The sequence below is a fragment of the Neopelma chrysocephalum genome, unplaced genomic scaffold (assembly GCF_003984885.1).
Source record: "Neopelma chrysocephalum unplaced genomic scaffold, ASM398488v2 Primary Assembly neopelma1_26, whole genome shotgun sequence".
Lineage (NCBI taxonomy): Eukaryota > Metazoa > Chordata > Aves > Passeriformes > Pipridae > Neopelma > Neopelma chrysocephalum.
Genome location: NW_020897695.1, coordinates 26,518,241 through 26,538,973, shown reverse-complemented (window position 1 = coordinate 26,538,973; position 20,733 = coordinate 26,518,241). Strand labels below are relative to the sequence as shown.

Genomic DNA, 20,733 nt, shown 5'->3' with positions numbered 1-20,733 from the left:
TCATCTACTACTGAAATGAAAATTCCGGTGCATATGTGTATATGGGTGCAGGAAAGATGGTTAGAGAGCCTTGCCACAAAACAATTCTGTTCTTTCCCTTGACCTTTAGTTGCAGCATGTCTTCATCAGCTCACTTGGGCTATCATAGCAATGATTCAGAAAGCCAAGGCTGAAGAAAAGGCTAGCCTTAGTGATGGTACTCCCCTCCAAACTGGATCCCCTCCACCACCAAGTAGTGTGACTTTGTTCATTCATTGTCCAGTCTTCTTCAACAGCTTGAAAGACAAAGTGAGTTTCGCTTTGACTTTCTTTTGTTTAAAAAGAAAAAAGGTATCCAGGAAAGTTTTTCAAGATAATTAAAATAATTTAGGCCAAGCAGTGTTTGGTGACATTGCTGCCTCACGTCTACAGGCATGTGAATGCTGTAGCTGTATGTGCTTCTGCTTAGCTGGTAAGGAATGTAGAGGATTTACCATAAAATGATAAGGTATTGACTGGGGATCTGTTAAAAATGTGTATGACCCAGGCTCTATATTTAGTAGCAGTTTAAAGCTGGATTGACTGGGCCTTAATCAATCATCTTTTTAGGAGGATCCTTTAGTTTTAGTGTGAACAGAAGCTGAAATGTTTCTTGTCCTTTCCTTTGGACACCCCAGGGCTCCTGGTTACGGAGCCATTCTGCCAAAAAGAGGCTGTCCCAAATGTCTGGAAGGAACTGCCTTGCACTTAAATAGCAAAGTTTTGGCGTACTACCTGGCTCCTGGCTCCTTTTGTTTCTGGGTCTTAAGGAGAAGCATTTAAAATAAATCCTTCAAGTTATATCAGTCTGTTTTCAGGGGCAGTGAGGAAAACACTGCTAGGAAGTTTTATGTCTGAAATTCATTAATAGCCAATCAAATCCCAGATCATACAGATATGAATTTCTGTGTATTCCTGAGATTCAGGGAACTCACACCTATGCAGACTGTCTAAGAGCAGCAGGCAGCTATGCTGCTTTCAGTCATATTGTAGTTTCTGCTGTCCATATTGGAGCTCTGATTTTTATAACGTATAGATGTGAGAGTATCAGTATATGTAGTCTCAGATATAGGGACAGATATATATTAGATATATGATGCAAAGATTTCAGTGAGGAAGAGCTGAAGAGCTACTTACAGAGTAAAGTAAAAAGGCTTAAGCAAGTGGTTTAATACACATTTAGTGTGTTGTGCTTTTATACCATATCATGATATACAATGCAGTCTGTATAGAGACTGAAAAATATTGTGTGAAGCTTCATGATATTTTACAAATCAATTTTGCAACAGGAGCTATGCTGTGTCTCTCTTATGCTAAGACTCAGTCTTAAGGGGTCAAGTACGGTGCTGTACTACAGCCTGAGCTAGCTTTATGATTTACTTAAAATGTCTGATATTCATGCTACATAAGGAAAGCATAGAATCATGAAATTATTTTGATTGGAAAAGACCTTTAAGATCATCAAGTCCAGCTGTTAACCCAACACTGCAAAGTCCACCTCTAAAATATGTCCCCAAGTGCCACGTCTGTGAGTCTTTTAAATACCTTCCGGGGCAGGGAGTCTGCCACTTCCCTGGGCAGCTAGTTCCACTGCTTGGCAACAGTTTTAGTGAGGAAATGTTCCATACTCAATGTTGAGCTCCCCTGGTGCAATTTGAAACAGTTTCCTCTTGTCCTGTGATGTGGTTTGAAGCTGGCTCCCTGCCAAGTCTCCAAACCTTACCACAAGAAGTCGTCCCCCCCCCCAAAAAACAACCGAGAAAACCGAAACGAGAGAGACAGCTAAAGCAATATATAAATATATTTACACTTATATTACAGTTATATACAATTGAAATATATATGCAATTTCACAAGGAAAAGGGAAAGGGGAAGGGAAGAACAAAAAACAAATATATATATATATATATATCCCGATTAATAGCCCAGGGTCTATCAACTAAAAGAATTAGCAAAGAATATCTTACTACTCTCCTTGGGACAACGGAGAGTCACGCTGGAGCGACTGCTGGCAGCTTCCGCCTCCCAAGGTCGACAAGGCCTTACCAGGCCTCGCTCCCCAACCTGGCAGACTCAACAGCAGGGAACCCGCATCTCCAAAGCCGCCAGAAGGAAAGAGAGCGAAGGCCTTTCCTCCCTTCTTCTTATACCCTGGCTTACGTAAAAATCGTAGGGAATGCCAGGTAAATCTGGGCACTTCCTTGGTTACAAACTGGTCACCAAGGAAGGCCTAGGCCAAACTACCACACCTGTCACTTGTTACTTGGGAGAAGAGTCCTACCCTCATGTGACTACAACCTCCTTTCCGGTAGTTGTGGAGAGTGATAAGGTCTCCCCTGAGCTTCCTTTTTTCCAGACTAAACACCCCCAGCTCTTTCAGATGCTCCTCATGTGACTTGTGCTTCAGATCCTTCACCAGCAGCCTTTCTCTGGATGTACTCCGGCTCCTCAATGCCTTTCCTGGGAGGCAAAATTGAATGCAGGATTCGAGGTGCAGCCTCACCAGTGCTGAGTACAGAGAGACTATCACTGCCCTGGTCCTGATGGCCACACTATTGCTGATATAGGCCGGGATGCCATTGGCTGCCTTGGCACACACTGCTGGCTCATGTTCAGTAGCTGTTGACCAGCACCTCCAGGTCCTTTTCTGCTGGGCAACTGTCCAGCCACTGTCCCAAGCCTGTAGCACTGCCGGGGGTTGTTGAGACCCAAATGCAGGCCTTGGCACTTGGACTTTTTGAACTTCATTCAGTCAGCCTTTTCCCATCAATCCAGCCTGTCCAGACCCATCTGTAGATCCTTCCTGCCCCCCAGGAAATCAGCACTCCTGCATAACTTGATGTCCTCCTCAAACTTACTCAGGGTGCACTTGATCCCCTCATCCGGATCATTGATACAGATATTATTTAACAGGACTGGTCCCAATGCAGAGCACAAACAGTTTAAAAAAGAAGTCATTTTTTTAAACTGATCTATTGTAGTATATCTTTCTCCTTTCTAATCTTGCAACATTGCCTATTTGCTCCTAATTGTTTTTCTGTTTTTAATCTAATGGTATTACAGCAAGTAATGCCAGATTTGTGTGGAATATACAAAATTGATTCATGTTTTAAAAATTATTTGTATTAGACCTCTAATGTTACCTTTGTATGAGAGGCCTAATGAAAGGAGGCATCTGACCTGATAAATGTGATAATAACAGAAACATTTTTAATAGGAAGCAGTTATTGTTACTCTGAGACAAATATGCTCCATTTCTTGTGCAAAGGCACTTGTTTGACATGTTCTATTTGTATTTTGCACTCTTCTGTGTTTTCAACCTGTAGGAAATTCATAGTTTAATTTTTTCATTAATTATTCCCCAGATTTCCTCCTGAGTTTTAAATTCTACCTGTGTTACAACATGTAATTATCTGTACCTAGGTTGCATGTGGCCCTTAAAAAACTGCATGTGCCACAGTCACTATAGCAATACAGGGTTGATATGCATTTTTTTGCCACACATATTTAAGCATAAATGTGTGGGACTGACTTCTCTTTTAAAATTACATTCATTGCCTTGGTTTTATGCAAACTGCTGTGTGTGCCTTCTTTCATTTTCTTTTATAAGCTTACGTAATAGACAAAATTTAGAAAAACTAGTACAAGAGAGCTATTGGTACCAATTATTAAGCAAACAAACACAGTTCTAAGGCTCTCCTTGGGAGTATCAGATAGATAGCAGAGAAAAGTAAATAAAAATGTATATAGTGGACAAAGCACAAAGGTATATTATATTCCATTTTCCTCACCAAATAAAATATGAGAGGTGGGGAATTAGGGAAAATTAAAGGGATCACCTGTGGGTTGATTTTTATTTATTTGGATCTTAATATAATATTGTGCTTAAATGAAGTAACTTCTGTTTTGTTCTATTTTTATTTCTTTAGTGACAGTTAATAGAAGTTACCAGGCTACAAAAATCACTTTCTCTGAAGATTTAACTTTCCACGCACGTTGAAGTTAAAATATTTTAGTTGTTTCTTGACCAATAATTTTAAAATTATTCCATGGTTTTTTTCTAGATTGTGAATGATGCATATATCTGTGTATAGTTTACGGCTGTTTCAAGAAATTAAGGGTATGTGAACGTTAGAGAGTGTAGCCATAGGAGATTTGGTACAGTTTTGGATACTAATATGACCCAAATATCATCCTCAGTATTATCTTTAATAGAAAGAAGTCCTGAAAATAAAAAGACTGTATCTCAATTACTTTGTTTATTTTAAAATTGAATACTACTGTGGATACTCATACTATATCTGGAGTTTTGGCAGGGTTTTGGTTTTTTGCTACCAAACTTCTACATATACAGAACTTCTCAGGAAATTCAAATAAAACTACTATATAATTTTGATTCAAAATCATACCTGAATTTTATTGGGCACGATATGACTTTGTTCACAAAATTGTCTTTGCTAGCTTCATTAGGTCTTAACTGGTTTTCACTGAGTCGTGAATGGTAGAATGTTTCTGGAATTTCTAAATGTATTTGTCAAACTTTCTCAGTGAAGGCCCTTGCTTATTGGCAAATTTGTCCATTTTGATGAAAAAAAACAAAATTAAAAACCTTTACAAGGAGACCTACTGTCATTACAATTTGGGAAAAAAATGAAATTTAGAAGTCATGTGAATATGAATGTTTAATCTAAAACACTGCAGTTGTTTTTGAAGGAATAATAGCAGAACTACACGTTTTACTGTTTACACATTTTTAATGTGTAGTAAAAAGCAGTGTGGATTCTGCAATGTTGTGTTATTTAGTTGTTCTGAGGCTGAATTGCAGAGAAGTGCCACCTTGGCTTTTAATGTAATACATCCCCAAGATGGATAGAAATTGCCTTAGGTTTGCCTGCTCTAGGGTAACTAGAGGTGTGCTGAGGTTCAGAGACAAGAAACTTGGTGTTACTGTATTTGTTAAATACACTTATTGTCTGCAACAGCCTTCAATACCTGTATTAACATACTGTACCTATTTCACATTAATTGGTTTGCTAAAAATTAGTGTTACTGATGCAACAGTGTGCTAATGCGACATTGGATGCTGTTCTGTGCATTTTCATTAATAACTTGTGGTTTTTAATTGGATTAAATTGAGAAGGGTTTAAAAACTGGTGAATTTAAAATGGTTTTGGTTGTATAATGAGTTTCTTAAAGTCCTCAAATAATTTCTGAGAAATTATAATATTATCAGGCACTGAAAGTAGCTTTTGGTTGAGTAAGCTTAGTGTCTCCTGGTTTTATTGTGCAAAAATTCTTGGACTTTTCAGTGAAGCCCTGTTGGAGAGCTTTTAGTTTCAAAAGCAAACTCACTGTTAGTAGACTGTCATCATTTTTAGTGTTACCTCAGTGTCCATAATGTGCTAAGTGATAACTACAATGATTTCAAAGAAAATATTTCCTTTAAGACAAAAGGCATCAAGTGAAGGAAGTCAGAACAGAATACAATCTACAAATTTTAGAACTTATACTAAAAGAAGTATGTATAGCACTCATTTTTATTCCTATTTAATTCTTTATTCATCTTAACAATTTAAACATGTACACAATATCTCACTGTGTGCCAGAAAGCTGTCTTGGACCGTAGGAGTCATTGGGCAGATGTTATTTCTCTAGAGGCTAGTGGTGCCAGCATTCTATTAGGTCCATCAACATAAAGGGGTTACGCTCTGTTCCACTTAGCAGTGCATGCTGGAAAGCTAGGGTAATTCCTAAAATGCCTTGATGCTGTGAAATACATATTTCTTCTCACTGCTTAGCAAGAGAATCTGGGGTCTTCTTTTTTTTTTCTCCTTATCTTTAAGTTATATTTAAGTGAGATTATAGTTAAATGCATATAGAGTTTTTAGAACATCAAAGCCAAGTGACACACACGCTTATAAAAGATGCAAGTGAAGATATGAAGTGCACTTCAGCTTTGTGAGACTTTTCTGATTTAATCTGAATGAAGTACAGTTTTTCCTATCTGAGTGACTTTTGATAGAGCAGCCATTTGGGTGTCTCTCTGTATCTGCCGTGTACCTGAGACTGCAGTGCTTAAATAGAGCATTCATCTCAGAATTCATGTCTTGGTAGCCCAGGCCCCAAAAAAATGTAGCCCAAATACCTCTTTGAAGTGCTGTGGTGAGCAGCTTTCACCCTTCAGTTAATCCACTTGCTCCTGGCTGGAGTAAAGTCTAGCTGTTCTGAAATACAGTAAGTGTGCTTGTGTTTCTCCTGTCAAGCTAGACAAGAGAAACTTGTGCTTGACTGGCTAACTAGCAGGTTCTCCTCCATAAGAGGAGTAAATCTTTTGCTGTTTTTTGTGTTTCATTGTCAGGTGTGTTGCTTGTTTTTTTTATATTAACTCTGAAAGTTAATAGACATGCATAATACAAATACAGGTTGCTCAGTATTTGCTCTGGAGTGAGTAAGATAGGGTAAAACTATAGTAAACCAGTGAGGTAAGTTACTTCCAGTATTTTTCTTGTTATATTGTAGTATTTTCAGTAAAAAGAATCTGGTAGTCCTCCTTCAGTTGTCTGTCCTTTTTTTATATATATATTTGCATGTCTGAAGAGAGATGAAGTTAGGAATGATATTGCAGAACTAGTGAGGATCTATCACCAGGTAGAAGGATGGTTTTCTGCTGATGATTTCAGTATGAAAATAAGAGGTAGTTAAAGTGCAATATACCATCTTGAATGGACAAGAATCTTGCATCTTTTTGTGCTGCAACGTGCATTGTCTTCTGCTGTACAAATTCAGGAAGGCAGGAATGTGGAATAATTTTTTTTTCAGTATGTGTCAAAATTTCAGGTATCCTCAGAGTTCTAGTTAAATGCATCTCTTCTTTATGGGACAGTGCAATTTGTGGCTCACTGTTCCCTCCACTGTTACTTCAAGGAATTCACAATCTGTTGCTGTGATTGCAAGATGAAGATGAAAACTCTTCATAGCTGCTCTTTTGTTTATGGTGTAAAGCAGCACGTCAGGACTGTTGAAAAAGGTCTGAAGTACATTAGCGGTATTTTGACCTTGAACAGTTTTGAGAGTTATGTTACTGTAAACCAGTTGCTTAACTTGCTACTGTCCTCCCTGTTCTTTTCAGTATTTCTGTTAGAGCAGAGTCAAGAGAAGTGAACATGTGCTTATTTCTTTGTCACTGCTCCTCTGACATGGTAGCATGAACATAGTGAATAGCTAAACAGAATTAGCATTTAAATCTTTTAGAACAAGGTGGCATAGAGTTTTGAGTTGGAGCATTTAATTTTGGGAAGAGCAACATGGTTAAATTTATCTCCTACCAACATGAGTGAAGACTTCTTTATTATATCATAGGAATACAAGGTGCAGGGGTAGTTAATTCTTGTATGATGTAGACATGGTAATATCAACAAATGAATGTGCAGAGAGAGTGAACTGGAAAAAAATAATTCTGACTTTTGCACTTCTATGTATAGTCAGTAAAACTTGCTGCAAATTGCAAATTTTCTAGTACAGAGTTACCCAAAGGTTACTTATTGCTGCTGGCAGGCTCCAGCCCCCTTGCTATCACATGAGGGTGCATTTTGCTGCTTCAGCAGTTCTCTTCTTGCAATAGACCCTCTGTAGCTACATTTTAGGAAGGACAACAACATCGTTGATTGGTTGGGAAAAAGTTAACAAATATAGTTGTACTAACCTAAAGAAAAAGGTGTTGGGTTTTTTTTTAAAAACAGTGATTTGAAGAGGTACAAAAATATTTATAAGTTCACATCATGAAGAAAACATAGGTGGTGTTTGGTTGTTTTAGCAGATAAAAACTGTGACTTGAATAGTGATCTGTTCTTGTTATACATTACTCTTATTTGTACAAAAGTAGTAATGTAATTATGCCAAGAATCTCCACAAAGTGTTGCAATCTGTCTCATGCAGAATGCATGATATTGCATTTATTTGTATTGCAATATCTGCTAGAAGTCTGGGATAGAGCCTGAATTTCTGATGTGATATGTACTCTACAAACACATAACAAAAGCCTTGTTCCAAAATTTTGGTGCACATAGATTTAAGATTTATTTTTTTCAGGTATCCTAAAAAGAGCTTCTAGTTTTATTTTTTTGGTTATAACTTTCACTTTGCCTAATATTCACACTGATTATGGTATAAATTTCCTTTGCAGTTTACGTGTGAACTTGGACATGGGTAAGGCAGCCTATGGGTGGATGATTATGAAAGATGACAATATTCCTGGAACAGTTGTTCGAACTAGCACCATACCAGAAGAGTTGGGACGATTAGTTTATTTACTAACGGATAAAACAGGTATATCAGGTTACAATTCTGAAATATGATACTTTTGTAAAATTTCTAAACTTTATACTGTATTTGAATATGCTAACGTAAGAGTAGATTTAGACTACTGATTTTTGTTTTCAGTAAAGTTTTAAGCATGTGCTTGAGGACTTTGTACCAATAGGCTTAGGTAGGCCAGTACTTACAGGCTAAAGTCAGTATTTGGTAGTAATCTGATTTATTCCGGTGGGAGCACTCCTTCTATAGTAAGAGGACACTGGATTGCATGAGAAAGAGCACCACATATCTTACTCTGAAAAGACTCTGGAATAGCACTCAGGACGCTGTTTTATTCTGCACTTCATTTCTACTGCAGTATTGTATGATAATAACAGTTAAGAATAGCCTTTGAGAGAGCAAGTCATTTCCAAAACAAGTCATAACACCAGCTTCCAAAATGAGATCTGCTGTCACTATGAAGTTAGTTGCTGTTTAAGTTACAAAGGCCAGTTCTAGAGCCTCTGAATGATTTAATCTTCAAAACTGTAATCTGTTACTCTACCTCTCCTGGTATACTGGAACCTGCAACCTTTGCCAGGATCAGAAGGTAGGTACCAAGTGTGTGAAGAATAGCTTGTGTTATGCTTTCTTGGTTCTTTCTGAGATTGAATAAATCATTTCTGGTAGATCTGCTGGGTTTTTTAAGAAGCTGAACTTTTGAACTGAGAAAGTTGTTTCTCAAAAAGCTGAAGAATTCTTTTAGTGGTTTGAAATAGAATATAGTTTGAAATCATGAGAAACTGTTGGGAAGGGCAGGGGTTGACCTCTGTTATACTGTTCAGAAAGCATAATACACAGTTTATATCTCCTTCTGTTTAAAAAAGTTCCACATTCTCTCCCATGCTGAACACTTCCATTACTGCATATTTTGAAGTGAAATGTAAATGTAATATGTTGTCTCATTTTCAAAACACATTTTCATTTTTTTTCTATAGGTATGTATGTTATCCTATACATGTCCGAATACTGTTCCTCTATTTTGTAAAAATCAAGTCAACTACTACCTTTCTTAGTATGTAGAAAAGTGTATTGCTAATTATAGTGTGGTAATCCTTCAAAGCAAGTGAACAATTCTTTTAACAAGTTTTATTTCAGTTAGCTAATGATTTGTATGTATTTGAAACTGCTTATTGATTTTAATTGCACCCTTCATCATGATAATTTATGTAACTTTGAGTGCTGTCACATTGAAAACTTGAAATACGTAATTTACAGCATATGTTTGGAAAAAGAGAAGTATGTTCTAAAATAATGAATTTTCAAAATAATGTAGTAGCGTTGACTTGCCCAGAGCACTACTTTGTAAGCAAAGCCAACATCTACTTTTTAAACTTCGCTGAAAGAGATTCCAGTTACCGTACTAACCTGGAAACGCAGTTCAATCTACTTACAGTCAGACTGCACTGAAAATTTTAGGTCTTGCTAAATAAAATACTAACAGTTTGCTCACACAACTCTACGATGCAGGAATTATATTCTGACTTTAGTGATCAGCTTGTATTCTGAGGCATAAGGATCGGTATATTATCTTCTTTTCCACAAGTTTTAGGTACCCACTACCCTGTTCGAGAATTAGAATGTTGTTTGAAAAAAAAGGAAAAAAAAAAAGCTACCACTGTTCTACTTCTAGGAGAACAACCAGTACACAGTGTAAAAACGAAGTTTTTCCCCTTTAAAAAAAACAAACACCCCAAACCACAAAATCCCCCATAAAAATCAGTGATACTGGATTTTTTCAAAGCAAAAATATGGTATTATATCCATAAATCTTTGAAAGGGTACGTTTTATTGACTTGCATGTACAAAGAGGAAAAACCCTCTTATACTTCTGATGAAGTTTTTTGTTTGTTTTCAACCCACATCATGCCATTTGCAATCACAGTAGATTTGTTTAAATGTAAGAAGCAGCACTTGTATTCTGTCCTTTCAGAGTGCATACTTAAAAGGGGCAACTGTTAAAAGGCTTTTACCAGACAATGTGTTTTATATAGTTTGGAAGATAACTGACATTCAACCTCAAAGGCTTTTCAGAAGACTAAAGTCTACTGAGCTCTGGTGAAAAGTCTGAATTTGTACAGTAGTAATGTAAAAATGAAAACAAAGGCCATATTCTAGGGCAGCAGTTCCAAAGTGTTTTGGAAAGAAACAGAATCAGCAGTCTCACCCTATGCCATTTTATCCAAGTGCTAGCTGAAAGCTGATGTAAGTGAAAATAAGCCAGTAGTCCAGTAGACATCACCAGCTTCAGACCACTGACTGTGGCCTTACAGAGGTGGGAAACACTGGTCTATTTTATTAGTCTTAAATGCCCTGCAAATTTTAAACTATTCTTCATTCTGGACAAATACATTGACTGTGTACTTTTTACCCAAGAATATTGGTAGCTACTTCCAGTTTCCTTTCCTGAATACATTTTTCTCATTCTGCATTTATGATAAATGTGAAACATACCATTTGGTAGTGAGCAAAGTCTGTAGAGTTAATCCATGTTTGACATTGCATGATTATACACTGTTCATGAGAGCTGGCCTCAAGACTTTCTTGTTTGAATTTTCCTAGTCATATAAACCAGTTGATTCTGTTCTTTTGCCCACTTAAGGCCTGGCTGTCATATGAGAAAGAAGAGAATCAGTTTGGTAGCTATCTGTCCAAGTGGGTGCCACCTAAAAGCAGCACTAAAAGGCTGGTTTAGTTAAATGTAAACAGGTGACATTTTTCTCAGAACTGAAAATGAAAGGGAATCTAGAGAACCGTCTGCAGAAATCATATATTGTGGTCCAAGCTTCACTGGAAATGATTGAGAATTAGTTGTTGAGTCTAAGGAGCATTGCATTACTAACATAATTGCAAGGTAGTCCTTTGTATGATTGTAAATTGGGTTTGTGCTTCATCAATAAGCTTTTTGACAAGAAGCGTCCATCACAGTGGCTCTCTCATTTGCCACAGTATAATAGAAAATGAAGTATCCCAATAATTGCATTATAGTTTCCTTATTGTGGGACAAGAAAGCAATGTGGTATAATTAGGTTTGATTGGAGTGCATGTTTCCGGTAAGATCTGAAATTAATGATGTTGCTATAGTGACACATCTGCGGCCACCAGTGCGTGAAACATAAAGTAATTCATTCGACAAGAGAAGACATCTGTTAACTGCAAGGATGCAGAGCATATTGACACTGACCAGAAATACTAGACGTTATGTGATAAATGAACAAATGATGCTGAAACAGGAGGACAGATAATTTGTACTTAATCTGCTGGGAGAACTTTAATCTTCTCACTGGTTGCATTTGACAATGCCATTGTTTAAAGAACAATGCTGCAGAGAACTCATAAATTTTAAAACTTAACTCAGGGTGCAGCCTATTCAAGCAATACATTAATTCCTTTGTTAGGGAGTTTTTATCTTCGTGTAGAACAAAGCCATTACTAAAAACACCCACTAAAACAACAGGTTTTTTAGGACTCACATTTTAATTATAGTATCCATTACCCATAATGCCATATTGTTTGGACTTGAATCACATATAAGTTTGACAGAAAGGCATCATCCGTGTTGGTGAGGGGCAGGGGGAGGGCATTTTTCGCGACCATGATAGCTCATCTTCTCTAAGCATTCAAATCATGAAAGAAAAATAAAGATATTTGGTAATATTTAAAGAACATTTTTGTTGATTAGTATGTGGCAAACCTTCTGCTGTTCATGACAACTACCAGTGTGTTCAGCTAAAACAAGCGCATACAGTCTTCCAAACGTAGCTATTTACTAATGCATGCACTTGTATTTGAGTTCTGTAATTAACATTTTAGCGGGTATTTGGACCAAATGAGATACTTACAGATATAATCATTGAGCAGATGCATAGAGCAGTGGGATTCTTGATTTTTCTGGTAAAGCCCTGCATTAAAGGTTGGTGTATATGGACTTTTGTGTCAAATGTGCCTGATATAATGTACTATTAGAAAGTGAATTTCAGTAATTTTTCTGAAAATTAATCTTTTTATTTTATGCTCTGAGTCTTTAGCTCTTCAACATAAGCAACTATAGAGAAAGATTAATTAAAAAATTGCTGATGGAATAACATCTCTCCCTTTACTTAGATAGAGATATATATATGCTACTGCTTTTATACTTCCTCTCCCTCTGTGGTTTTTAGTACCACTGGGTTTGCAGGGTGAGTAGAGCAGACTATGAATGGAACATGTTGATGGACAGATCCTACAGGAAGCTTCCAGACATGGACTCACAGTAAATCAGCCAAAAGAATCCTTACTTTGTGTCTTCTGTTGGACTCCCATAGACTGAAAATACACAGTCTATCCAGTGAGCATGAATACCACTCTTATATACTAGTATTGTGCTCGTGGGAGGCAAGAGGCACAGAGAAAATATATACTACTATTCATGACTGTATTACCTGTTACCTCTACTGTTACTGTCTGGCCAGGAAAGAATAAATATAGCTTAGCTCTCTATCTTTTCCCTCATTCTTAATGGGCTTACTGGGATTTATTTGGATTGAGGTTTTGTGGTGATTATGTTTATGGCCTCTTTATAAGTGGAGCAGCTGAGTGAGCAGACCTGTTCTATACATATTTACCATGAGTTTTTTCATCTTCTTTTTAGATTCTATACCAGGTTATATTTTTTCTAGGGTTCACAGAAAGAATTTGTATCTCCAGATTTTTACCAACAGTCTAATTACTAGGATTGCTGGACCTGATCTCCCTAAAAGTTTCCATAGAAATGTTCACATTTACCCTGATTTTTTATCTGTTTAAGCAAATACTTCAAACAAAATACTTATATTTTATGAAAAGTTACCCTCTTAATTTCCTATAAAGTTATTAATTCCTCTGCTGTATATATTTTCTTGCTTTTTCTTGTTTTGAACTTTTTAGGTTGTTGGTATTGCTCCAAATTGCCATCTAGTAATGGCAATAATAGGATCAGAAAGATCTGCATCTGCTTCTCAAAAAACAACAACAACAAAAAAATCTCTACTGCTCTGTTGTGAATCACATCTGTTGCCACCCAGGGAATGATGCCTTCAGGACTTTTTCCTTAGAAATTAATTTCCTCTTTGCCTGCTTTACTCTGTGTTTAATGATACAATTGTAGGGGGAAAAAAAACCCTCTTGACTTCATTAAAGAACACACTAAATTTTTCTCTAGTAGTTCTATACTAACTTTTTTTGTCAGCCTATTTTCCTTGTGTGATACGTGCATTCCAGAGCAAAGTTCAAGAATGTACAATAGTAATAGATTATATGTTGACTAGCATAATTTCTGGGAGCTTTTCTAAAATAAGCGTTTTTAAAATTTAGTAACTCTTTATATTAGCAATGTCCTGAAAGTGTGGAATTGATAACTAGGTCTTAAAAAATGTTATTAAAAAAAGAAGGCTCTTTCACTGTTCTATAGTACTTACCACCTTGAGCAGACTAGAGAGGTTAGTTTTCAGTCGTTTTTCTTGTTCAAAAAGTGGGCTACATTAGAAAATCTGCCTCTAGATATTTGAAGGGTTTGCATTTTGGGGCATAAAGTAGAAGTTGTGTTGTTTTGTCAAGGGATATTAGTTTTCAACTAAAACACTTAAATTTTAAGACAGAACGGCTGCTGGAGTTATAACATGATTTATTGGCACTATGTAATATCTGAACAAGTTGTTGGGAATGTTTCTGTCCTATTTTGACCTTTCATTCATTAGAAGAATGTAGAAGTAAATGCTTAATTTGCACACATGATGAAACTTAATTTCCATGTGGCTGGCTGAAAAAGTTGTATTTTTGTTAGGGATTTTTTTGCAGAAATTTTTGGAAGTACTTTCATAACTGCAGCTGCCCCTGTTTGTCTAATAACACATCAGATTATTATACCTGTTCTTGAAAGTCTTACCTAGTTTTGAGAAACATGAGCAAACAGTAATTGTTGTTTATTTGTTTTTAATTATTTGTGGTTTGGATTACAGTTTTGTGTAGCAGGTAGATGTGGGGTTTGCAGCCTCTTTTCTGATGTCATAGGTGTTTCCTATTACCACAGCTGATAAAAAGGATTGTATAAATAATGTATAAGATGCAAGTATTGAATCAGGATTTCTGGAATGTTTATTTCCATGTCTTCACAAGTTGATTCTTTTTCCTTGCCTGTTTTTCCTAAATCTCCTTCTCTGGCTCCTGATTGTTGCAAGATAGGAAAAGCCATACCTTTCTGTGCAGAAGCTTTTCTTCTCTGCTTGCTGAGAAAGAGTGGGTGGAACACACAAATTTTCCACCTATCTACCTTTCCGTCACCAAGCATGATATAGAGTTGGAGTGATTTAATAGTGTCAGAAGAAATAATCTTTCCATATAATAATCATAGGGCTTATTTTGTTTCCTGTTCAGTTTTCCCAAGCAGCAATTACAGAACTAGTGGGAAGCGGATTTGACAGTTGCCTGCTGTCTCACCTTTTGAGTAGCATTTATTTTCACAACTCCTAGGGAGTGTTTATTTTATTCAAAGGCTTAGCAAAGCTAAGGGCAGTGAGAAGATACTAGCATGCCTGGAAAGTAAGGAAGGTGATGCAGATTTGCTTGGAATGAATATTATTGCAAAGTGGGTGGGTTTTGGTTTTGCTTTCTTTTAGAAATGGAGATTTTAGTATATCATGTTTATTGGTAGAAACTTTCATGGTTTTCATGTGCAAACTGGAGATTGAATTTTTCTAGTCTCTAATTAAATTTTAAAAAATTAGTCAAATTTAACAGAAGGTCTCAATAGAAGTACAGCTCCTAAAGGCAGAAGAAGTAATTTCTCATGGTTTTATATGATTACTGTAAAACAAAATAATCTTTTTCTCCCATCTATAAAAGTAACCAAAAATTTCTGATTTGCTAATTTTAGAGATCTGGTAAAGAGGGAATTTGGAATGATTATCTAGTACTGGTAAAACAGGAAGACATGTTTGATAGCCCAGTGTGGTGGTACAAAGATGAAGTGTCACTGTACGAATATTACCAGGGAGTAGGAGTAGGAAACATCTCAAGTATAACTGGGAAATACATGAGGCTTTAACAGCCCTAATAATTGCATAAACTGGATGCTAACTGGCCAGACGATTTTGTTTTGCAAATAATAATAATAATAGCATATGTCATGCTTTTAGTCTTCTTTCCTCCTGTAACTTAGCATGTATTTTAGTGTACTGGGACAAAGCTACAAAATAAAAATTGTCTAGATAAATAAAATTAGTATGAATTATTTTATTCTGCAGTATTTATTTACAGATAATTATGATATCCTCCATTTTAAAAATATTATAGAAGCTTCAAGGATGTCAGTTCTGGTACCATGTTATGTTTATTTTTTTATCATCAGATTTATGTATTTTAATGACCCAAAACTGTGTGGTTAAATATAAGTATAGCTTTATACTGTATTAATTTGGCTTTGCCTGAATAGTCATGGGAAAAAAAGTTTTAGGAAGGGCCATTATTAAAGTAATCTTTTGTGAGCTGACCATGGGAAGCTAGGCAGTAGTGACCTCTTTTTTGCCTCATATGCCCCATCATGGAAGGCAGAAGCCCCCACCCCTCAATTAGAGGTTTTTCAAACCAGAGGATGTGACTAGTTGGCAGAGGTGGATGCAAAGTGTCAGTCTGACTTGACACCCTGTAGTTTCTTACAAATGTGAAGTGAGAATGGAAAATGCTGATTTTGTTCATTCTGCCTTGTTCCGGTTGGAGGCTGAATCTGTCAAGTGTCGAAGTGATGTTAGGTCTTAATGACTGACTCTAGATAACAATGAATGTGCCCATTTGCCTGAATGTCTGCCTTCATACACGAAGTGTGGGGGATATCTGTATGAATTTTTGGTGTTTCATGGTCTTGTTTTCTTTTTCTTTAGATTTTCCGATACATGGTGCAAACTCTTACATTAGCTTTTGAGAGTCAGTTTCATCCACATATTGCAAATTCTATCTGTTGTATAAAAAGAAAAGTTTTTGTCTCCTTTCAAGTTTACCAGTTTAGTTATTGGAAAAATAAGCTTGCAGGTGGAACCAGTGATTTCTTCCAGTATGACTAACACTGATCTTTGTCCACATACATGCCTTTCATTAGTTAAATTGATGCTAACTCATGATTCATTCCTTCTTTCTAGAGGAAAGATTTGGGGACAGGGGGGTGGCCTTCTCACAGTATTTTTCATTCCTTTGTGATATACTCCTCCTTTATTACAGGAACACTTACCCAGAATGAGATGATATTTAAGCGCCTCCACCTAGGTACTGTGTCCTATGGAACAGACACAATGGATGAAATACAGAGTCATATTATAAACTCTTATTCACAGGTATCTCATTTCATAAATTATTTACCTTTAATATGAAGGGGGTTTTTTTAACATCATCGAAGCGTTGTTGTTAATGATTATATCTAGAAATTTGGGATGCTATGAAAGTTGTCATGTGTAGGTGTATCAACAAATATGATGGCAGGGAAAAATGTGAGACAGTACGTAGTTTTTTCCTGATTTTGAAGTTCCTCATAATACCCGCTTAAAGGCATTTACTTTTCTATTCTCCACTAGCAGAAATGTGTTAGCCTGTCTGTGCAGTCCTTCTCCTACCAAAGCATCTAGGAGTAAGCTATTTATTAGAGAGACTACAAATTACAAGGAAGTGTGCAGAACAACATGAACCGTAATTATATCTTTGAAGATATTCATCAAGAATAGACATCGAAAAGCCACATTAATTGGTATAACCAAATAGTAAAACAGTAGTTGTCAAAATAAAATTTATACGGCAGATTTAAAAATTGTTTTAGAAAAGAATTATTTCAAACAGCATAAAACTGGAACAGGATGGGGGGGAAGTGTGAGAAAATGGAAAACTCCATATTGCTTGAGAGCAAAGTGTTCCTATAATATGTAAGTGCTTGGTCTGGAAAGTGTACGAGAGGATTGTGGCTCCCCTTCTGTCTATGGGTCAGTTGTGGGATGAAGGAGGAAGGTGGAATTCTGCAAGCATTTCTCATGTATGTGAAATTTGTGTGCTTTCTACAAACCTTCCTAAACACCTGATTCTACTCTGAGGTTAAGATGGACTTTATACTTCAGTGTTTATTTTTATTCTTTGAAACAAAAAAGAAGAAAATTGACAGAAGGAAACAAATAAAAGGTTAACTAATATTTCTGTGTTGTTTACAGTATGATGCTAGAAATTTATAAAAGTTCTTTTCTATACTTGGATACACAGACATGACTGGCTGACCCAGTTAAGTTTGTGGACTGACTTCATTTTTTGTGTCTTCATTTTCTCTTGTAGAAGGATTGTAGGATCAACAATTGATTTGAATGCTTTATTGTGCTGTGTTTTGAACTATGACTCCCTTCTCATTTGCTTAAAATAAAAATAATGAAGTAATTTGACTTTGCACTGGACCCAGTCAATATTATGTAGCTTTAGGGAAGAGAGGCAGGAGAGAAAACGGTGAAAAGCAATATATTCTATAAGTTTTTAGTTTGCAACTTACATTTCTTAATTATTTCCTATCTGAACAATTCAACAAATCCCGTCTTGAATTCTCTTCCTTGGATAAATTTATTTCAGCTTAATTCTTAGTAGGTATAGCCATGAATAGTGAGTGAGATACAATAATATGCCTTGGAAATGAGATATAGAGCTCTTTGACCTAACGACAAGCAGCCCAAATTTGGTTCAGAATAGGTTACTGGAAGTAACTGCTACTGACTATATTTATAAAAATCACCCAAACATACTTTTATTATAATGTGTCCTTTGAGTATTTACAATAACAACTGTAACAATAAATAATAGTTGACAGTCTTGAGGTGGCACACCTAGCTCTGATTGAGTTTGACAACTAAGCACCAGTGTTCTAGGGGAGGCATATTCACTAATACTGCTTTCATATTTTGCAGCTAAATATGCTCTTTGAAAAGAGTTGCACAATTCCTGGAGTTCTTACTACTTAAAGTTTTTACTAGTTTACTGTAAAATATAACGAGTGGTACTCATGGTTACGAGTTTTTTGTAACTGTAACATACTTAAAATAAGTAAGAAATGTGAGGGAAGCCTTTTTTCTCAGTTATGGGGAAAAGCTTTCCCAAATATAGGTTGGCTTTTAGTAGATGATGAAAAGAGCTTTCTTCAAACTTCCTTTTTCTTCAGCTTTATAAACACTACTTGAGGTTTAAATAATGCTTTAATTATGCATGTGTTAGTAGCAACTCTTTAAAACAGAAGAATGATGGAGTCTTGGTAACAAACTAAGCAACTACTAAACAATTGTTTCAATCTGAAGAGTATGGTGAGGTTTATGATAATACAAGCTGCCGGTTAGCTAGGCAGTGGTTCTTGTGTGACATTGATTTTATCCCTTGTTTGTGTTCTGTTTTATTATTACAGTGGACCTACTAGACTATTGTCATCTTAATGTAACACACAAATCTATTATAACCTGATTATATTTCCCCACTGGAAGCATTTTGTGATAGAGGGCATAATCTTTAATGGAATTTGTGTGAAATTAAATTATACAAGCATCAATAAACATAACATAATTCAGAAGGAGTAAATCAGCTTAATTTATTTGTGACTGTAATGGCATCAACGTTAGCAGAATGCAAATGCAGAGGTTTAAAGCACTAGCTGAAAAGCAGTGCCAGATGAGCAGAAAGTTAAACCCTTTATTAGACAACACTGTAATTTGATGGGCAGAATGTTCACGGTTCAGCAGATAGCAGTCAGGAGGAAAAAAGCATGGATTCTGGAAACATTTTCTGAGTTACCCTGGAGTGAACAGAAGAGCTTTTGGTAGTACTACTGATATATTTAATCTGCTGACTTTTAAAAGAGAAAAAAGACCCAACCACCAAAAACCAATAAAACCAACGCACACCCCCCCCAACTTATTTTCAACTAATTATAAGCATTTCAGAGGAAGATCAGTTCTGTCATGTGCTCAAGCATTTCTGAAGGGCAACATACTTTAGTGGTTATGCAATAGTAATGTGATCTTCAAAGATGTGTCAAACTTGTATTTTGTATGATTATTTTATTAGATTATTACAGTCATATAAGGAGAAACACATTTCAGCCTGCAGCAAAAGCATAAAGCTGCATTAGTTCACAAATAATACACAAATTGCGTAAGTTACAAATTGTCAGAAATATTTGTATTTTAATTACTCCTAATATTTATACTTAAATGATCTTGCTTTTGTTCTTCTGTTTTCATCTTTTCTGAGCACCACAAATGTGGTAATCTTTTAAAATACAGAGATTTAGGTGAAGATTTAAAAGAAAAGGTTTTCTCTTCAGTTTTATGGCACACATGAAGAAGAAAAACAAAACACCACCCTTGCAATTTTGTCTTGGTGTTTCTGAACTTATCCAGTTAGTTGCTGGTTTAAATACTTTTTTTTTTAAGAAAAGCCCAATTCATAGAATGTGAAGGACATTGAAGGACTATTGTGACAGATCACTGAAAAATGTAAAATCTGAAGTAAGGTAGGTGCAGTTTCTCCAGAATCCAGTCAACCTCTTCAGCCGTTTTACTGTATACTTGTTTTCATTGCACATTTTTCAGTTGTCTTCGGGCTCTGTTACTGAAATGCAAGGTGATGAGCCCACAGTTATGTATCATTTCTTAAGAAAAGTAGGTGAGGGTTTTTATGAGCCGCAAACTGAATGAGTTAACAGTAGGTTATCATTTATCAACCTTTGTAAAGGGAACAGTCATATATATATATATGTTAGTATTCATGTTTTGCTTCCATTATTGAACTTTGGTTTACTATTCATTGTGTTGGGTCTTAAAGGTCCACTCTCAAAACAGCGGGAACAGTACGAGCTCAACACCATGTAGGAAACCTCAGTCATCTGCACCCAAAGTCCGAAAGAGCGTCAGCAGTCGGATACACGAAGCAGTGAAGGCCATTGCACTCTGCCACAATGTGACCCCAGTGTACGAATCACGGGCTGGCGTGTCTGGAGAAACAGAATATGCAGAGGTGGATCAGGACTTCAGCGATGAAAATCGAACTTACCAGGCTTCCAGCCCTGATGAGGTTAGTGTACAAGGGTGAAAATATTAGTAGCTCATAAAGAACAAAGTAAGCCAAGTTAAAAAGAGAAAAACTGTGAAGGAAGAGTGTTTTAGGCAGGGGTTTCTTTAAAATTAGTAGTAATCTGTTTTTATTTTTTCTAGTGCTGTAGGAAAGATCTGGTGTTTCTTTGTTGCATAAAAGTGTTTTCAGTTATTTGACTAAAAGATCTGTGAAGTCAGTGCTTTGGGATCAATGCTGCATTGAGGATTGCAATTTAAGTGATTAAGTGTATTCTCAAAA

The 20,733-nt window shown here is 36.2% G+C and overlaps 1 protein-coding gene across 4 annotated transcripts in view; it reads left to right on the top strand.

Annotated features, from left to right (window-relative positions):
* The window catches only part of ATP9B (ATPase phospholipid transporting 9B (putative)), a 165,264-nt gene that overhangs the window by 114,096 nt on the left and 30,435 nt on the right, over positions 1–20,733 (top strand). For all 4 annotated transcript variants that reach the window (XM_027676005.1, XM_027676004.1, XM_027676008.1 and 1 more), the window contains exons 13-15: positions 8,201–8,343; positions 16,597–16,709; positions 20,206–20,454. In XM_027676005.1, coding sequence (XP_027531806.1) covers positions 8,201–8,343; positions 16,597–16,709; positions 20,206–20,454 — 505 coding nt within the window. The remainder of the gene's footprint in view (positions 1–8,200; positions 8,344–16,596; positions 16,710–20,205; positions 20,455–20,733) is intronic.